Source organism: Salvelinus namaycush, chromosome 31 (assembly GCF_016432855.1).
Source record: "Salvelinus namaycush isolate Seneca chromosome 31, SaNama_1.0, whole genome shotgun sequence".
Taxonomy (NCBI): Eukaryota; Metazoa; Chordata; class Actinopteri; order Salmoniformes; family Salmonidae; genus Salvelinus; species Salvelinus namaycush.
In genome coordinates, this window is record NC_052337.1 from 10,355,686 (window position 1) to 10,374,685 (window position 19,000).

Genomic DNA, 19,000 nt, shown 5'->3' on the forward strand with positions numbered 1-19,000 from the left:
AGCCGTTACCACGAGCCCATCCTCCCCAATTAAGGTGCCACCAACCCCCTGTGGTTGAATGACAGACATTAATATGGCTGTTGAACGATTAGGTTGCATAATGTTGTTGTAGCAACCTACTGATGTGTTTTATTGTAATGTTTACAACTATGAACGTTTATGGATGAACTGAGTAGCTGCTAAAATACGTAAAGGGATTTTCTTTATTTTTACTGTTTTATACAAAGTAGAATAATAGTGAAGACATCAAAACTATGAAATAGCACATATGGATTCATGTAGTAACCAAAAAGTTTTAAACAAATCAACATATATTTTATATTTGAGATTCTTCAAAGTCACCACACTTTGCCTTGATGACAGCTTAGCACACACAGGTCTAACAGGAAGTGGACATGTAATTCATTCATTGACTATGTTTTACTGTAAACAAACCTTTATATAATACATTGACATTGAAGTTCATAGATTATGTTACCTACAGTATTAGTTTATTATTATTATTATTACTAAGAGCATGTTGTCACGGAGCTCCTGTATTTGTCACAGATCTCAGCACTGCGAGGTGATGTTCAGATGGAGGACAGTTACGGATTGGACGTCCATAGAAGTGATGCCAGTGACGGAGGTGAGTGTGAAACACCGAACTCAGGATTGTGACTTTAATCTGGTGATAATAGCCTGTTCCTAAATCTGTTTAGGAGAGGCAGCCAGCTTTTGCCTACTCTGTTGTCATTGTCAAGCGAAACATTGGCATGACAATTCCATAAGGAGTTTGCAAGAGAGCAGAAACAGACTGCCACCCAGGCAGTGGGGATGAGTAGTGATTTAGTGGTTCCTGGAGAAGTGGGTATACTCAAATGTTGTTTAAAAAAAAAAAAAATTCTATGAGAAAAAGTGACATACACTGAATTACCTAAAACGATAAATCCCATATTGGTCTTTTATAGTCAGGCCAACCCAAGCTGTACCTTGCAAGTAGGCTAATAGTAGGCCAACTATTGAGACAGATAAATTAGGCTGTCATTCATCTTAGCTTGGTTGAAAACCACTTATCACAGTCATAGTAAGTGCATTTTTCCTCAATAAAGTAACTATCAGCAAAGTCAGTGCTAGTAGGGGGAGAAAAAAGTCAAGTGCGAGTGTTAGTTCACAAAAGGCAACAATGGATGTTCTAAATCCATAACAATGCTTAAACCACATCAGGAGACCACTTTTGAGGTCTGGGAAAAATCTAAGAAATTTAGATTTTTGAGTGTAGTTACCCTTTTAACAGGCACCAATCACTGTTGTTTGGTTAGGTGTTTCTGTAACACATGAGATAGAGTTTGAAAAACAAATGGCCACTGGATTGATGCAAATAGTCATGATATCATCTACCAGAAGACGGTAGGGCTATCATTAGCATCACTATATTTGTCCTGTTCCTTAATTTTTGAAACTTGGACATTTAATTCATATTATGAGGCAGGTCTTACCTTGCTTCAAAATAGCCTATAACCAAAATCCCACCATAGAAACGTGGAACCAATTATTTTATAAAGACTTCCTCATATGCGTTCTCCTGTTCTAATTGTTTTCTTTCTACTTTCTTTCATTGTCTAGCAGCCAAAGGCATTATCCTAATCATATTAGCAACCCGTGATAATTGTTGCATCTTTCGATCTCCCCTCTTCCTAAATTTCTAAGAGATATTTCCATCTCTGCCCATGAAACCGCTCACATGTATGGCGCGCCTTTTAGAATGGTGTTTTCCTGCAAATTGAATTTTGGAACATTTGCCCGTAGGCCTAACACTGTGTGTACATTGCTGCACCTACAATGTGAGTAAATTATACTTCAATCAACATTTTAAGCTAAACATTCTGATATGTTCCATCAGCCTAATTAATTGATACGGCGTATACCTCCACTACTCTACTTTGATATGCATTGTGGGGATTGAGAAGTGAGTATACGCAATGCCCACTGAAAAATAAGTGCGTATACGGCATATACCTGCATTTACCTCCACTACACCACTGGGGATGAGTCTTTTCAGCAAACTCTGTCTAGAGAGTCATGGTCTCAGTCATGGTTCTTTCTTTGGGTTCACAAACAGCAATGTTGACCAGTGGACAGGTTCAGTTGCCACAAATAGAACACAAAGGCCAGGCCATGAACAGTGTTTGCACGTAGGACACACAGAGAAGAGCAGAGCCCAGTCCAAACACATATATGCATGCACGTACACCCTGCTTGTCCCTCTTGTGTGTCTGTCTGTCTGTCTGTCTGTGTGTGCCTCCATCATGCCACTCAGCACCCAGCCAGTAGACACGTGTCAGCTAGTCAACTGTTTAAATGACCTAAACAGACAATACACACTCAGTACACAAATGTCAGCAAGTTGTGTGCTACACAGGATACACACTGCACAGGGACAAGGAGAGAGAGTCTGTATCAGAGAGATTAATGAGGCAGAGGGGAAAGGGGGAAGAGAAGAGAGTGAGAGAGAGAGGGGAAACAGAGAAGGAGAAATGAGAGCGAGAAGAGCAGTGAGTGCAAGAGACTCGGAGCAGTTGCTGCCGCCTCAAAGACACACACACTGCCGATCTCTCTTGTTTCTGGTAACCATAGCGACAACAGGCTTGATATCAATGCCTACATAGAGAGACAGGAAGTCTATCTCAGTATCGACCTCATCCCACAGCAGCCCCCCCCCCAGTCAGACTGGAGGGGAACACTATAGATCTATAGATCTGTACTAGGAAACAACCTCTGTCTTCCTCATATGTTGCTTTTGCTCTGCTGCTAGTGAAGCAGAGTCAGGCTAGCAGTGATTTCAGCATGTTTACCGGAGAAGTCATCTGTCTCTTCTTGTGGCCAATCATACTGCTTATTTAAAGGGTGTTAGATGGTGACATACAGGTGCCTTTAAGTGTCATTCTCCTCCTCTGCAGGTCTGGGCAGGGGGCTGCCACTTAGATACCTTACTCTGGTGGATAGTGTGAGTATATCAGTCTGCTCTTCTTTTCAAATGTAATGACCTGGTACATCAATGAGTTTGATGTGTGTGTGTCTGGATCTGTGTTTCTCCCTGTGTGTTGTGTGAGGGTGATGAGAGTGAGTATGTGGTGTGCATACATTTTCTGCTCTTTGGGAAAGCTTTTTGCCTTATTGTGTGTGTGTGTGTGTTCCATTATGACAATTCGGAGGAGCAGTGCCCTTCTGGACTGCCCACATGCATTCACCTCATCCTCTGATGGAGCTGTGTGGCTGTCTGATTTCTGTTTTGTAAAATAGGTTTTTGAAGATCAGCTTGTTCTCTCTCTGGATGATGATGAGGAGCTTCCAACGTTACAAACAGGTACGATCCATTAATCTGTTTATCTCTCTGTCTTTCCCTCTCCCTCTCCCTCTCCCTCTCCCTCTCTCTCTCTCTCTCTCTCTCTCTCTCTCTCTTGTAGTAAAGACAGTTAGTGTGTGATTGATGCCCTCAGGAGATCTCTGTTGTTGTCAGTAAGGAATGCAATGTAAGTACAAGCACCCGATATGTAACTGCTGAATTCCGTCAGTCGTAATTATCTCCTGTCAGGCTTAGCCTGAACACACTTTTGACATGAGAGTCAGGGCGGTAGGAGCAACTCTGACATTGGGGACGCACACCCTAGTCATAGACTGTTCTCTCTGCTACCATACGGCAAGCGGTACCGGAGCGCCAAGTCTAGGTCCAAGAGGCTTCTAAACAGCTTCTTCCCCCAAGCCATAAGACTCCTGAACATCTAATCAAATGGCTACCCAGACTATTTGCATTGCCCCCCCCCCCCCCCTTTACACCACTGCTACTCTCTGTTGTTAACATCTATGCATAGTTACTTTAATAACTCTACCTACATGTGCATATTACCTCAACAAACCAGTGCCCCCGCACATTGACTCTGTACCGGTACCCCCCTGTATATAGTCTCGCTATTGTTATTTTGCTGCTGCTCTTTAATTACTTGTTACTTGTTACTCTTGTTTTTTTTTAAACTGCATTGTTGGTTAGGGGCTTGTAAGTAAGCATTTCACTCTAAGGTCTACACCTGTTGTGTTCGGCGCATGTGACTAATACAATTTGATTTGATATATTCAATTGAACAACCATTTTGGTTGGAATCGTACCGTAATATTTTCAACTTGTAATACAATTATTATACTGTAATAATAACCAGCAACATACACAGTTAAAAAGTGGTTTACTAAAAAAAGGTAGGCTTGAAAGGTCAAGATGAAATTTATGAATCTCCATTCTACACAATTATGAAAAATATAATATCATCTTGGCTGCCACTCTCCTACATGAAGTTACGACATCCAATAAACCCTCTAGACTTAAGATGCTATCATTTCATTAGAGGTCATATACACTGAGTATACCAAACATTAGGAACACCTTCCTAATATTTATTTACTATTTTATCCTCAGAACAGCCTCAATTCGTTGGGGTTTTCAACATATCTACAAGGTGTTGAAAGCGTTCCACACAGATGCTGGTGCATGTTGACTCCAATGCTTCCCACAGTTGTGTCAAGTTGGCTGGATGTCCTTTGGGTGTTTGACCATTCTTGATACACATGGGAAACTGTCACTTTCCTGCCATGATCATGATAGGACCAAACAAAGTCTTAACACATGAACGTCCTGACCCATAATCACTGTGATGAAGATAAAGACATCAAAGCTGAAGTATCTCAAATGTGCCAGAGAGTTTGCCAGGGGTGGTGTGCTGGTGTGCAGGCAGTTGCCAAGAACCTTACTTATAGTCCTTTGCACTATAATGTTTTTTATATATATACACTACCGTTCAAAAGTTTGGGGTCACTTAGAAATGTCCTTGTTTTTGAAAGAGAAGTACTTTTTTTGTCCATTAAAATAACATCAAATTGATCAGAAATACAGTGTAGATATTGTTAATGTTGTAAATTACTATTGTAGCTAGAAACGGATGATTTTGGGGGGGAATATCTACATAGGCGTACAGAAGCCCATTATCCACAACCATCACTCCTGTTTTCCAATGGCACGTTGTGTTTGCTAATCCAAGTTAATCATTTTAAAAGGCTAATTGATCATTAGAAAACCCTTTTGTAATTATGTTAGCATAGCTGAAAACTGTTGTTCTGATTAAAGAAGCAATAAAACTGCTTTCTTTAGACTAGTTGAGTATCTGGAGCATTAGCATTTGTGGGTTCGATTACAGGCTCAAAATGGACAGAAACAAAGACCTTTCTTCTGAAACTCGTCAGTCTATTCTTGTTCTGAGAAATGAAGGCTATTTCCATTTGAAAAATTGCCAAGAAACTGAAGATCTTGTACAACGCTGTGTACTACTCCCTTCACAGAACAGCGCAAACTGGCTCTAACCAGAATAGAAAGAGGAGTGGGAGACCCCGGTGCACAACTGAGCAAGAGGACAAGTCTTCAACTGGCAGCTTCATTAAATAGTATCCGCAAAACACCAGTCTCAACGTCAACAGTGAAGAGACGACTCTGGGATGCTGGCCTTCTAGACAGAGTTGCAAAGAAGAAGCCATGTCTCAGACTGGCTAATAAAAATAAAATATTAAGATGGGCAAAAGAACACAGACACAGGACAGAGGAACTCTGCCTAGAAGGCCAGCATCCCGGAGGCGCCTCTTCACTGTTGACGTTGAGATTGGTGTTTTGTGGGTACTATTTAATGAAGCTGCCAGTTGAGGACTGTTGAGGACTGTTTCTGTTTCTCAAACTAGACACTCTAATGTACTTGTCCTCTTGCTGACCCTATGATGAAGACTAAGACAGTGATTGTGCAAGTAATTATGTAGTTAGCAAGTATTCTTGGCTTCAAAACATTCACTGTCAGTTTTTCACACAACCAGAACTACCCAGCGTTAGCTAGTTAGATACAACCTGGCACAGCTAAAAATGAATAAACTGTAAATGTAAAGCTAACTACCTATTAGCCAGGAGAAAGCTTATAGTTGCTCACGTTCATTCTAACATATCAATGTGCATTAATATTCATAGACTTTTTACTTGAACTTACTTTGTTGTTGCCAAGAACAATTACTTTCCCTGTGCGGTGAGAATTGATGGTGGTGGTGCTGCACAGGTCTTCTTCTCTCTCACACACACTGTCCCACTGCTATTAACAACTGAGAGTAGAATGAAGTAGTTTTCTAAATAAATGATTGCATATTTATGTACAGTACCAGTCAAATGTTTGGAGACACCTAGTCATTCCAAGGTTTTTCTTTGTTTTTACTATTTTCTACATTGTAGTATATTAATAAAGACATCAAAACTATGAAATAACACATATGGAATCATTTAGTAACCAAAAAAGTGTTAAACAAATCAAAATATATTTTATATTTGATATTCTTCAAAGTAGTCACCCTTTTCCTTGATGACAGCTTTGCACACTCTTGGCATTCTCTCAACCTGCTTCATGAGGTAGTCACCTGGAATGCATTTCAATTAACAGTTGTGCCTTGTTAAAAGTTAATTTGTGGAATTTCTTTCCTTCTTAATGCGTTTGAGCCAATAAGTTGTGTTTGGACAAGGTAGGGGTGGTATACAGAAGATAGACCTATTTGGTAAATGACCAAGTCCATATTATGGCAAGAACAGCTCAAATTAGCAAATGACAGTCCATCATTACTTTAAGACATGAAGGTCAGTCAATGCGGAAAATAACTTTGAAAGTTTCTTAAAGTGCAGTCGCAAAAACCATCAAGCGCTATGATGAAACTGGCTCTCATGAGGACCGCCACAGGAAAGGAAGACCAATTGCAGCCCAAATAAACTCTTCACAGAGTTTAAGTTTACAAACACATCTCAACATCAACTGTTCAGAGGAGACTGCGTGAATCAGGCCTTCATGGCCGAATTGCTGCAAAGAACCCACTACTGAAACCCACCAATAAGAGGAAGATACTTGCTTGGGCCAAGAAACTCGAGCAATGGACATTAGACCGGTGGAAATCGGTCCTTTGGTCTGATGAGTCCAAATTTGAGGTTTTTGGTTCCAACTGCTGTGTCTTTGTGAGACGCAGAGTAGGTGAACGGATGATCTCCACGTGTGGTTCCCACCGTGAAGCATGGAGGAGGAGGTGTGATGGTGTGGGGGTGCTTTGCTGGTTACACTGTCTATGATTTATTTAGAATTCAAGGCACACTTAACCAGCATGGCTACCACATCATTCTGCAGAAATACGCCATCCCATCTGGTTTGCGCTAAGTGGGACTGTCATTTGTTTTTCAACAGGACAATGACCCATATCACACCTCCAGGCTGTGTACAGGCTATTTGACCAAGAAGGAGAGTGATGGAGTGCAGCATCAGATGACCTGGCCTCCACAATCACCTGACCTCCACCCAATTGAGATGGTTTGGGATGAGTTGTACCGCAGAGTGAAGGAAAAGCAGTCAACAAGTGCTCAGCATATGTGGGAACTTCTTCAAGACTGTTGGAAAAGCATTCCTCATGATGCTGGTTGAGAATGCCTAGAGTGTGCTAAGCTGTCATCAAGGCAAAGGGTGGCTCCTTTGAATAATTATTTTTGCTTACTGCAGGATTCAATATGTGTTATTTCATAGTTTTGATGTCTTCACTATTATTCTACATTGGAAAAACCCTTGAATGAGTAGGTGTGTCCAAACTTTTTACTGGTACTGTATATACATATATATATTTTTAAATATATATCATTTTACGTGTCTCTATCATAGGGGGGTCTCCTATGCCCTTGATTCTAACTTTCTTTAACTTTAAGGGGCGTCACGGCAACTGACAGGGGTGTAAGACTCATTGAGTTCAATAGTTTAGCTAATGGATTTATTGTGCTCCCTTCACTGCTCTGCAACCAGGGGGATTGTGCTGTCTGTTCACACCATGGTGTCCCTCATAATGACTCAGCTTCATTGAGTCCCAGTCTCTCTCCCCTCCTTAACTAGCCCAGGAATCTGCCCTGTCACTGGGACAAAGGGAAGAATGGGGTCACCACAGACGAGGACCTGTAAAATTCCCTCTAAACTAGGAGCAAATAACCCCCCCCCCCTTGTCTCCCTCTTTTCTCCCTGACTCCCTTCTGTCTCGCCCCCTCCTCCCCACCCCACCCCACCCCCAGCCTCATGGGTTGGACAGTGTACTACACTGTTAGAAAAAAGGGTTCCAAAAGGCTTCTTCGGCTGCCCCAATAGGGGAACCGTTTTTGGTTCCAGGTAGAACTCTTTTCGGTTCCTCTGTGTAAAGGCTTCTACATGGAACCCAAAGGGGTTCTACCTGGAACCAAAAGGGTTCTCCTATGGGTATGGTCGAAGGACCCTTTTAGGTTCTAGATAGCAATACTTTTTTTCTAAGAGTGGACCTAAATAAATTTGTCTCTCCCTGCCTCCCCCTGTCTCCCCCTGCCTCCCCCTGTCTCTCCCTGCCTCCCCCTGTCTCCCTCACCCGCCTGCCCATTGGGTCCTAGTAACTCTCTCCCTGAATAAGTCTTACCCCTCTCCCCCTTTTCTCCCTCTGCCTCTCCCCTACCCCAGCCCGTGGGTTGGACAGACAGTGGACCTCTGTAATTGAAGTGAAAGGAGGAATGTTAACAAGCTCAAATGTCATAGGCCCTACAAAAGCTGACATTTAAGATGATCCTTCCACACGCTGGAACCTCGTGCTCCCCTCTGACAAAGCACACACAGAGAGGACACACACACCCACTCACAGAAACAGAAATACTTCCATGAACACACATATTCACACACACTAAACTTGTGAGGACTTTTTGAGGACCAACAATTGATTCTCATTCAAAACCTATTTTCCCCAGCCCCTAAACCTAACCTAAACCTAACCTTAACCATAACCTTGACCTTAAACCTAACCTCAACTCCTAACCCTAAACCTAACCACTAACCGTTAACCCTAATTCCAACCCTAACCCCAATTCTAACCCTAACCCTAACCCTAAACCTAAGCCTAAAATATAATGGTACTCACAAGTGTAGTAAAACGTGTTCACACACACACACACACACACACACACACACACACACACACACACACACACACACACACACAAACACACACACACACACACACACACACACACACACACACACACTCTCTCTTTACCAGTGAAAGTCTTGTTGAGGAGGAGGATGCTGAGAGTTTGAGGGGGTTGCCGTGGCGATGGGAAATGCTAATTTCCTGTGCGTTGTCAGGGGAGATGGCAGTGAGAATGGAGAGTTTGCTGTAAACTCAGAAACTGGAGTCTGGTTCTGCTAGGAGCAGGCTGTAACACTGCTGCAGGTCCCTCACACTGCTGGGTGTGTGTGTGTGTGTGTGTGTGTGTGTGTGTGTGTGTGTGTGTGTGTGTGTGTGTGTGTGTGTGTGTGTGTGTGTGTGTGTGTGTGTGTGTGTGTGTGTGGGGGTGTGGGTGTGTGCATGCTTGCTTTGTGTGTGCATGCTTGCTTGCGTGAGTATATGTGCACAGAGAAATAGCAGAACACAATGAGATAGAAGCCAACCCAGTCCTTGGCTAACCTTGATTGCCTATTTGTGTGTGTGTGTGTGTGTGTGTGTGTGTGTGTGTGTGTGTGTGTGTGGTGGTGATTGGGCTTACTCAACAAGAGCCCTTAGGAAAGGATACAGAGCTGTCATCACATCCCATTCTTTCCTCTCTCAGTTCTGTTCAGCATTTCCTGACAGCACATATACATCCACAGGGATTCAAGGTTGTGAAATGTAGGGGAATTTCCTGTCATAATTTGTTTGATTCTCTGGCCTTGGCTGACATCTCCCTCTTTGACCACCTGTACACCTCGGACTGTAGGAACACTACAGGACTGGCAAAATGTAGACTCTGACACCTGAGACTGTAGGAACACTACAGGACTGGCAAAACGTAGACTCTGACACCTTGGACTGTAGGAACACTACAGGACTGGCAAAATGTAGACTCTGACACCTGAGACTGTAGGAACACTACAGGACTGGCAGAACGTGGACTCTGACACCTGGGACTGTAGGAACACTACAGGACTGGCAGAACGTGGACTCTGACACCTGGGACTGTAGGAACACTACAGGACTGGCAGAACGTGGACTCTGACACCTGGGACTGTAGGAACACTACAGGACTGGCAAAACGTGGACACTGACACCTTGGACTGTAGGAACACTACAGGACTGGCAGAACGTGGACTCTGACACCTGGGACTGTAGGAACACTACAGGACTGGCAAAATGTAGACTCTGACACCTGAGACTGTAGGAACACTACAGGACTGGCAGAACGTGGACTCTGACACCTGGGACTGTAGGAACACTACAGGACTGGCAGAACGTGGACTCTGACACCTGGGACTGTAGGAACACTACAGGACTGGCAAAATGTAGACTCTGACACCTGGGACTGTAGGAACATTACAGGACTGGCAAAACGTAGACTCTGACACCTGGGACTGTAGGAACACTACAGGACTGGCAAAATGTGGACTCTGGCACCTGGGACTGTAGGAACACTACAGGACTGGCAAAACATGGACTCTGACACCTGGGACTGTAGGAACACTACAGGACTGGCAAAACGTGGACACTGACACCTGGGACTGTAGGAACACTACAGGACTGGAAAAACATGGACTCTGACACCTTGGACTGTAGGAACACCTTGGACTGGCAAAACGTGGACACTGACACCTGGGACTGTAGGAACACTACAGGACTGGCAAAACGTGGACACTGACACCTGGGACTGTAGGAACACTACAGGACTGGAAAAACGTAGACACTGACACCTGGGACTGTAGGAACACTACAGGACTGGCAAAACATGGACTCTGACACCTGGGACTGTAGGAACAGTGCAGGACTGGAAAAACATGGACTCTGACACCTTGGACTGTAGGAACACCTTGGACTGGCAAAACATGGACTCTGGCACCTGGGACTGTAGGAACACTACAGGACTGGCAAAACGTGGACACTGACACTTTGGACTGTAGGAACACTACAGGACTGGAAAAACGTGGACACTGACACCTGGGACTGTAGGAACACTACAGGACTGGCAAAACATGGACTCTGACACCTTGGACTGTAGGAACACCTTGGACTGGCAAAACGTGGACTCTGGCACCTGGGACTGTAGGAACACTGCAGGACTGGAAAAACGTGGACTCTGACACCTTGGACTGTAGGAACACTACAGGACTGGCAAAACGTGGACACTGACACCTGGGACTGTAGGAACACTACAGGACTGGCAAAACGTGGACACTGACACCTGGGACTGTAGGAACACTACATGACTGGCAGAACGTGGACTCTGACTCTGTATCCCCTTTTTATTACCCCTTGCCCTCTTTTCCCAGAATACACATTCAGAGATGGACCTCCAAGTCAGCTAAAGAGGGGGGAACAGGCAAGACATACACTGTCCTATTTCTGGACTATCTTACACTAGGTACCTTATGAGGTGTGTTAAAACACTGGAAAATAAGGGTTTTCACAGATAAGATACTGATTCGGATTGATAGTGGAAGTGAGTCTGGTTCTGGTTCCATTGATGTAAAGCCGAGACTTGTCTGTTGTTGTTGGAGAATCACATTACATTCATCTGCCGGGGATTCCAGTAGCAGTTTGGTTTTTACAGTTTCCCCCATTCTGTCTGGAAGTCTCCTGTGCTCCGATACCCTTTTATGAAATGCCAGCTCTCTTCCTCAGTCTTTCCCACATTTGGACTAGTGCATGTGCTTCTCTTTTGTGTGTGTGTGTGTGTGTGTGTGTGTGTGTGTGTGTGTGTGTGTGTGTGTGTGTGTGTGTGTGTGTGTGTGTGTGTGTGTGTGTGTGTGTGTGTGTGTGTGTGTGTGTGTGTGTGTGCATGTTTGGCATGTCTGTGAGTGCATGCATGTATGTGTGTCTCAGAGTACAGACTGGGTATTGGGTAAAGAGTGTTTTTGTGTGTGAGGGGGCTGTGATGTGTTCCTATGGGAAGATTTGTAGTGGGTAAGATGGGGAGGTCCCTTAATGACCTCAGTGTGTGTGTGTGTGTGTGTGTGAGTGAACCATGCTACGCTACCGCTAGCGCTACTGCTACCGCTAAAAATTACCACAGCAGACCAGAGGGAGGGAATTATGCTAAACTAAAGCTAATGTCTACCACAGTAGAGCACAGGGAGGAAATGCCTCTAATACACAGGATTTCCCTAACATTAGCAGGGGCGCGGTTGGCAGCTAACATCAAACACTGGCTGGAGAAAACAGAGAACTGTCTCGTGTTTTATCTCCTTTTTTTTATTTATTTTTTTTATTTTTTTTTTATAATATGTTTATTATTTTCCAATAAAAATAAAGTAAAAAAGACAGCAATACAAACAATGACATTCATTGTACAGTTGAATGGGATGGCCACTTTAGAGGACAAAACAAAAGTTAACTCACACATACACAAAATAAAACAAAATCCTATTAGGTGGTACATGTATAAGAAGACAGCATATAGTCATTACAAGCAGTGTAGTTAAGCCAAAAATAAATATTGAGTGTAGTACAGCACAGAGTAGCAGCAGATCGTCAGCCCAGTTATGAAGCGGGACTAGACCATTTATCCAGTATCGGCTGCCATATTTTGTAAAACAATGGACTTCTATTGGAGGTGTTGTATCGAATCTTTTCCATATGTATTACATTCCCTAAATCCCGTAACCACATTTCAAAGGTAGGTACAGTCTCCAATTTCCAAAATTGCAATATGAGCCTTTTGGCTAATAGAGTACAAAGAGAGACAGCTTTCCCTTCCTGGTTATTCCCATCAACTGTACCAAACAGAGCGATCAATGGGTCTGGGGCTAGAACTCTATCAAAGGCCTTAGATAAGTAATCAAAAATGAGAGCCCAGTAAGCATGTAATTTAGGGCATGTCCAGAATAAGTGGGTCAACGTCCCCTCCTCCTGCTTGCACCTCTCACACAGTGGTGAGGTGTCCGGGAATATTTTATGCAGTTTTACTTTTGAGTAGTGTAACCTGTGAATAACCTTAAACTGTACAAGGTTGTGTCTGGCATTCACTGAACTGTGGTTTATATTCCTGAGAGCTTCTATCCAGTCCTCATTTGAGATTTCTGAACCAAGTTCTTGTTCCCAAGCCCTTTTAATGGTGTCTGTGGATACCTCTATGTGGGCCTGTAGCACATCATACAGTCTAGAGACCGACCCTTTTGAATGGGGTTTGACAAGGATCAAGCTATCTAATGTAGGACTATTTGGCTTCATGCCATACTGTGGGATATGTGTCCTTAAGAAATTCCTGATTTGGAGGTATCTGAAAAAATGTGTTGTTGGCATGTTGAACTTTGCCTGTAGTTGTTGAAATGAAGCTAACTGACCATCTATGTATAGATTACCAATTGTTGTGAGCCCCTTCTCCCTCCACTGTGAAAACACCACATCATCCAATGCAGGGTGGAAAGCATGATTCAGGCTAATCGGGCTGTCTATGTAAACAGTGGGTATGTTAAGAAAATCCCTAATCTGTTTCCAGATCCTAAGCGTATGACAAATGACTGGATTGGAGTCATAAGTGGCTTTTTTCACATATGATGGGCTATTAACAAGTGCAGGGAGTGAGGAACGTTGACAGGAGGCCTGCTCAATCAAAAGCCATGAAGGCATATCCTTCTGTCTCATCGCAGGTAAACTTTCCCTCCAGAAAGACACAATGTTCAGATTAGCAGCCCAATAATACAGTTTGAAGTGAGGAAGGCCAAAGCCCCCCTCTATCTTGTACTTGCATAAATGCTTCTTTGCAATTCTGGCTGCCTTGTTATCCCATAAAAATGGAGTTACTATTGAATCCAGTTTCTTAAAATAGCTTTGTGGTATGAAATTGGGTAGACATTGGAAGAGGTAAAGAAACCTGGGTAGGACAACCATTTTAATAGCGTTTATACGACCAACCAAGGAAATAGGCAGAGTTTTCCAAAAATCTATATTTTGTTTAAGCTGATATATTTTCATGTCCCAATTCGCTTTCAATAGCTGATCAAGGTCTCTTGTCACTACAATGCCAAGGCTTGTGAACTTGTCCCTCACTGTTCTAAACGGGGTAGATTGCAGAAATTGCATATCCACAGGCCGTGATATTGGCATCAACTCACTTTTTTGCCAGTTTATCTTGTAGCCAGAGAAGGAGCCGAATGTGTTTATCAAGTTAAGTAAGGGTGGAATAGAAGTTTTAGGCTTGGACAAAAACAAAAGAACATCGTCTGCATATAGGGAAATTTTGTGCTGTGTGTCCTTTATTTTAACAGAAGCTATATCGGGACATGCCCGAATGCGAGTAGCAAGGGGTTCCATGGCTATAGCGAAGAGAGCAGGCGAAATAGGGCACCCCTGTCGGCACCCCTTGAACAGGCGGAATGACTGCGACATTTCCTGATTGGTCACCACGGAGGCCATTGGGTGTGCATAAATAATTCTTATCCAATTAATAAATTCCTTTCCAAACCCAAAATGCTCCAGAACCGACATCATATACTTCCACTCAATCTGATCAAATGCCTTCTCTGCATCAAGAGCTATTACCACTGCCTCAACTTTATGATCATGATACATTACGTTGAAAAGGCGTCTCAAATTGTAGTATATATGTCGGCCCGGGATAAAACCTGTCTGGTCAGGGTGTATGATGTCGGAAATATATTTTTTCAATCGGTTTGCCAATATCTTTGTCAACACCTTGTTTTCTATGGGGAGTAACGACACGGGGCGATACGACGACATCTCCACGGAATCTCTATCTTTTTTCAAGATCAGGGCTATTGTAGCCTCATACAGTGTTTGCGGGAGTTTGGCATTTTCTTTTGATTGTTGAAACATTCGCAACATAAGTGGAGATAGACTAGCGCAGTACTTCTTATAGAATTCTATTACATATCCATCGGGCCCAGGGGCCTTGCTGTTTGGAAATTGTGCTATCGCTGTGTTAATTTCCTCTAAGGTTATCCCTGCATCGAGTGCAGCAGCTGCCCCCCTGTCTAGTTTAGGAAGTTCACATTCAGCGAGAAAGCGTTCCATAGTTTGTGGATCAGTAGCATCGCATTTTGATTGGTATAGCTCTGATTAAAACTGCGCAAAGCATTTATTAATGTCCTGCGGATCTGTTACTATTTTACCCTTCTTGTCTTTTATTTTGTGAATAGCTCTAGATGCCTGTACATGCCTTAGCTGTCTTGCTAATAATTTATGTGGTTTGTCCCCCAGTTCAAAATAACTTTGTTGCGTTCTAGCAAGTAAAGAGCCCACCCGTTTCGAAAGGATGGTATTGTATTCATATTTTAACTTTGTGATCTTCTCAAGGACTGTATATGAGGAATTTGTCCTAAAAACGTTCTCCTGTTCCCCTAACTCTCTTTCAATTTCTCTCAGCCTAGTATTGGCACGTTTCTTCCTCTCTGATGTATAAGAAATAATGTAACCTCTAATCACAGCCTTTAGAGATTCCCAAAGGGTGGAGTCGTCAACATCCCCCGTGTCGTTAGTTCTGAGGAAAAAGGCAATCTGCTCCTTCAAATACTGACAAAAAGCCTCATCTTTCAACAGGTATGCGTCTAAGCGCCACGGTCGCCGACCTGTCGACATATTGTCGAGTTTCAGCACCATGGACAGAGGAGAGTGGTCCGTAATTAGAATGGGGTGATAGGTAACCGACTCAGCTGCTGAAATTAGTTTGGAGTCCAACAAGAAATAGTCAATTCTGGAATATGATTTATGAACTGATGAAAAGAAAGAATAATCCCTGTCTGTTGGGTGCGTCAGTCTCCAAATATCGACAATGTTAAGGTTTGTCATCAATGTATTTAGACAGACACTGGCATTTGATTGTTGAAGTGACCTTGATAACTGTTTATCTAAAAGAGGATCTAACGTACAGTTAAAGTCACCTCCAACAATAACACTTGTATCCGAGATATTTGGTATGGCCTTAAATACCCTTTGAAAAAATAATGGATCATCGAAATTGGGTCCATATAAATTGACCATGGTTATTGGTTTTGAATTCAGTGTACCAGCAACAATAATATACCGACCATTAGGATCTGAAATCGAGGTTGAGTAAACAAAAGGAATGTTTTTCCTTATCAGGATTGCTACCCCTCTCGCTTTTGCATCAAAGTTAGACTGGTATATCTGACCGATCCAGCTGACTCGTAGCTTGGCCTGCGCCGAGCGTTTAATATGAGTTTCTTGAAGAAGCACTATGTCAGCACCCAGTGATTTAAGATGAGAAAAAACCTTAGCTCGTTTCACGACATGCCCTAATCCATTACAGTTCCAGCTGACTATCTTTATTCCACCTGGTCTACTCTGTGCTCGGTCACTATGTGGCATTTCTTATTTTAAAGCAAATTGCTGCTGTCATACAAAACCCAGAAGAAAAACGTCCCGCCGTGCGGGAGCTTGTCATGCCACCTGTATTAATAAACGTGAACATAAAACACAGACCCCATCCCCCCTCCCATCCCTTTACTGAGTGACTTCCCCAAACGAAGCACTCCTTGGCTAACACACAAACCTTAGGGTGTCTAGACATACAGCTTGAACTAACTCGTCGTCTATAGATGCTCCGCATATAAACTAATATTAAATAACACTTAACTTAACTCTCACGTTAGGGGGTGAGTGGCGCCAAAACATGACATGCCAAACAATGCTATATTAGCCACAACATCTCACCTATCCTATAAGTCCCAATTTCTGATCTTCTGATCGAAAAGACATAGGCCGGAAATTCAATTCAAACACCTTCCTGGCCTGTATTTGGCCATTTAGCCGTTCTGTATCCTCAGCCGGGGAGCTTGCTTGTCAAGAACAGATCGGCCTCTTTTGCGTTGTCAAACGTACGTGTTGATCCCTCGACTGTCACCTTAAACCGGGCTGGGAAGAGGAATCCATATCGGATGTTGGCCGCCCTGCATTTGTTGCGTACCTCATCATACTCTTTCCGTTGGTTCCTCACCTCCAAGGTAAGATCTGGGTAGAAAGACACCCTGGCTCCGTTGTAGTTAAGGGGGAACTTTTGACTAGCCAGCTTGAGGATGAGATCCCTGGTGTGGGGATAGTGCAGCCTTACAATGAATGGCCTTGGTGGCCCGCCCTTGGCCGGCTTCGTTGCCTGTGATCTGTGTGCGCGGTCGATCAGGATGGCCGTTTTGAAGTGTTCACTCCCCAGCAATGCCGGTATCAGCTCCGAGACAAATTCAGTGGGTTTCCCTTTCTCAGTGTCCTCCTGGATCCCACATATTCGGATGTTCTGGCGTCTTGAATGCGACTCGAGCATTTCCAGTCGGGCCTTCAGGGTTTTGTTGTCATTTTTTAACGTTGCGCACTGTTTCTCTATGTCCTGTAGTCTGGCCTCGTGATCGACTGTCGTCTGCTCAACCTCGTGCACCCTTCTCTTAGTTGCCTTCACAGTTTCGGCCAAAGTCCCAATACTCTTTGAGATATCAGCCAACCTTGTGTCCACCTTCTTGCTTAGTGCGTTTATGGCAGCCAGTATGTCACGTTGAGTAGGATCTGTGGGGAACTCTTGGAAGCTAGCCTCTTCAGCTAGCTCCTCGTGGGTCGGCGACGTTGAAATTGGTTCGTTGTCTATCTCATTCCAATTATCTTGTTTAGCGCCCCCTTTTTTGGTGCCTTTCCCCTTTGTCATATTTGTTTGAAGTTATAGGTTGTGAGAGGTTAAGATAAATACTAATTTGTTTCAAAATTGAGCGGAGCTCTAGCACAGCACGTCTACTCCATAGCACGCTCTCTAGCGCCCCCCGTGTTTTATCTCCTTGAGCAGAGGTATGTTTATGATGTTATGTCTATGACAGCGAATATGCTCGAACCTTGTGCCAAAATGTTTTTCAACCGGCGCACAATCGAAAACCCTGATCGTCACTGATACTAAGACAAAAGACAAAGTGTTAGGTGTATATCTGTATTAAACACCTGTACCTAAACTATAAGACCCATGATTATGTAATAGTTATAATTGCCCTAGTCGGTTATGGCATCCCACAGACTAGGCTACCAAAGGGTTAAATTAGATGTGTGTAGCGGTTCTGTTCCAAGCTTTGCTTTAACATAACAACCCTCTAAAGGTCAGAAAGGAGTAATACTGCATCATTCGTTCCCTCTCTTTATTTTCCTCTATTCTCTCTCTCGCTCTCTCTTTATTTTCCTCTGTTCTCTCTCTCTCTCTCTCTCTCTCTCTCTCTCTCTCTTTATTTTCCTCTGTTCTCTCTCTCTCTCTCTCTCTCTCTCTCTCTCTCTCTCTCTCTCTCTCTCTCTCTCTCTTTATTTTCCTCTGTTCTCTCTCTCTCTCTCTCTCTCTCTCTTTATTTTCCTCTGTTTCTCTCTCTCTCTCTCTCTCTCTCTCTCTCTCTCTCTCTCTCTCTCTCTCTTTATTTTCCTCTGTTCGCCAGACTATTGGCCTTTTAACCAGTCAAATGGTTGGCTCACTGACACAGACCTATCAGAGCCCAACCAAGCAGCTGATATATGGGAAATAGGAAGGAATATTTTCCATCATGTAGATTCTAGAAATACCACTTCAAAGGAAATGGATGTTTTCCATTGTCGTAACAGCATGCTATTCACCTCTGAACTGGTATTTGCTAATTAAATGTTGTTTTGATGAATGAGAGATTTACTACATTGGTTGGCCTGTTTGTGTTTTGATAACCTCAATCAGTATATTTTTGACCATAATGTAGTTTTCTTACTTAGCACAAATTTTGCTGGAATTATTTTGGGCAGTGTTCATTTCACCCGCTGTTTGACTGATGGCTATCCCCCCCAAACTGGCTGTAGTTATTCTTAGTGCGTCTCTTGTGTTGTTTTCTCCAGTAAAGTCCCAGACGACCCACCCCAGAGGAACCCAGAGACAGTTCTCTCACTCTGCTGCTACAGACACATTAGCCTCCATGATCAATGGCAGGAGTCAGCT

At 43.3% G+C, this 19,000-nt stretch overlaps 1 protein-coding gene across 1 annotated transcript in view; it reads left to right on the forward strand.

Annotated features, from left to right (window-relative positions):
- The window catches only part of LOC120026197 (rho guanine nucleotide exchange factor 28-like), an 86,450-nt gene that overhangs the window by 41,666 nt on the left and 25,784 nt on the right, over positions 1-19,000 (forward strand). Inside the window, exons 7-10 of the mRNA XM_038971022.1 lie at positions 550-628; positions 2,940-2,986; positions 3,283-3,346; positions 18,901-19,000. The exon at positions 18,901-19,000 is cut by the window's right edge and continues 10 nt beyond it. Of these exons, the coding sequence (XP_038826950.1) occupies positions 550-628; positions 2,940-2,986; positions 3,283-3,346; positions 18,901-19,000 (290 nt within the window). The remainder of the gene's footprint in view (positions 1-549; positions 629-2,939; positions 2,987-3,282; positions 3,347-18,900) is intronic.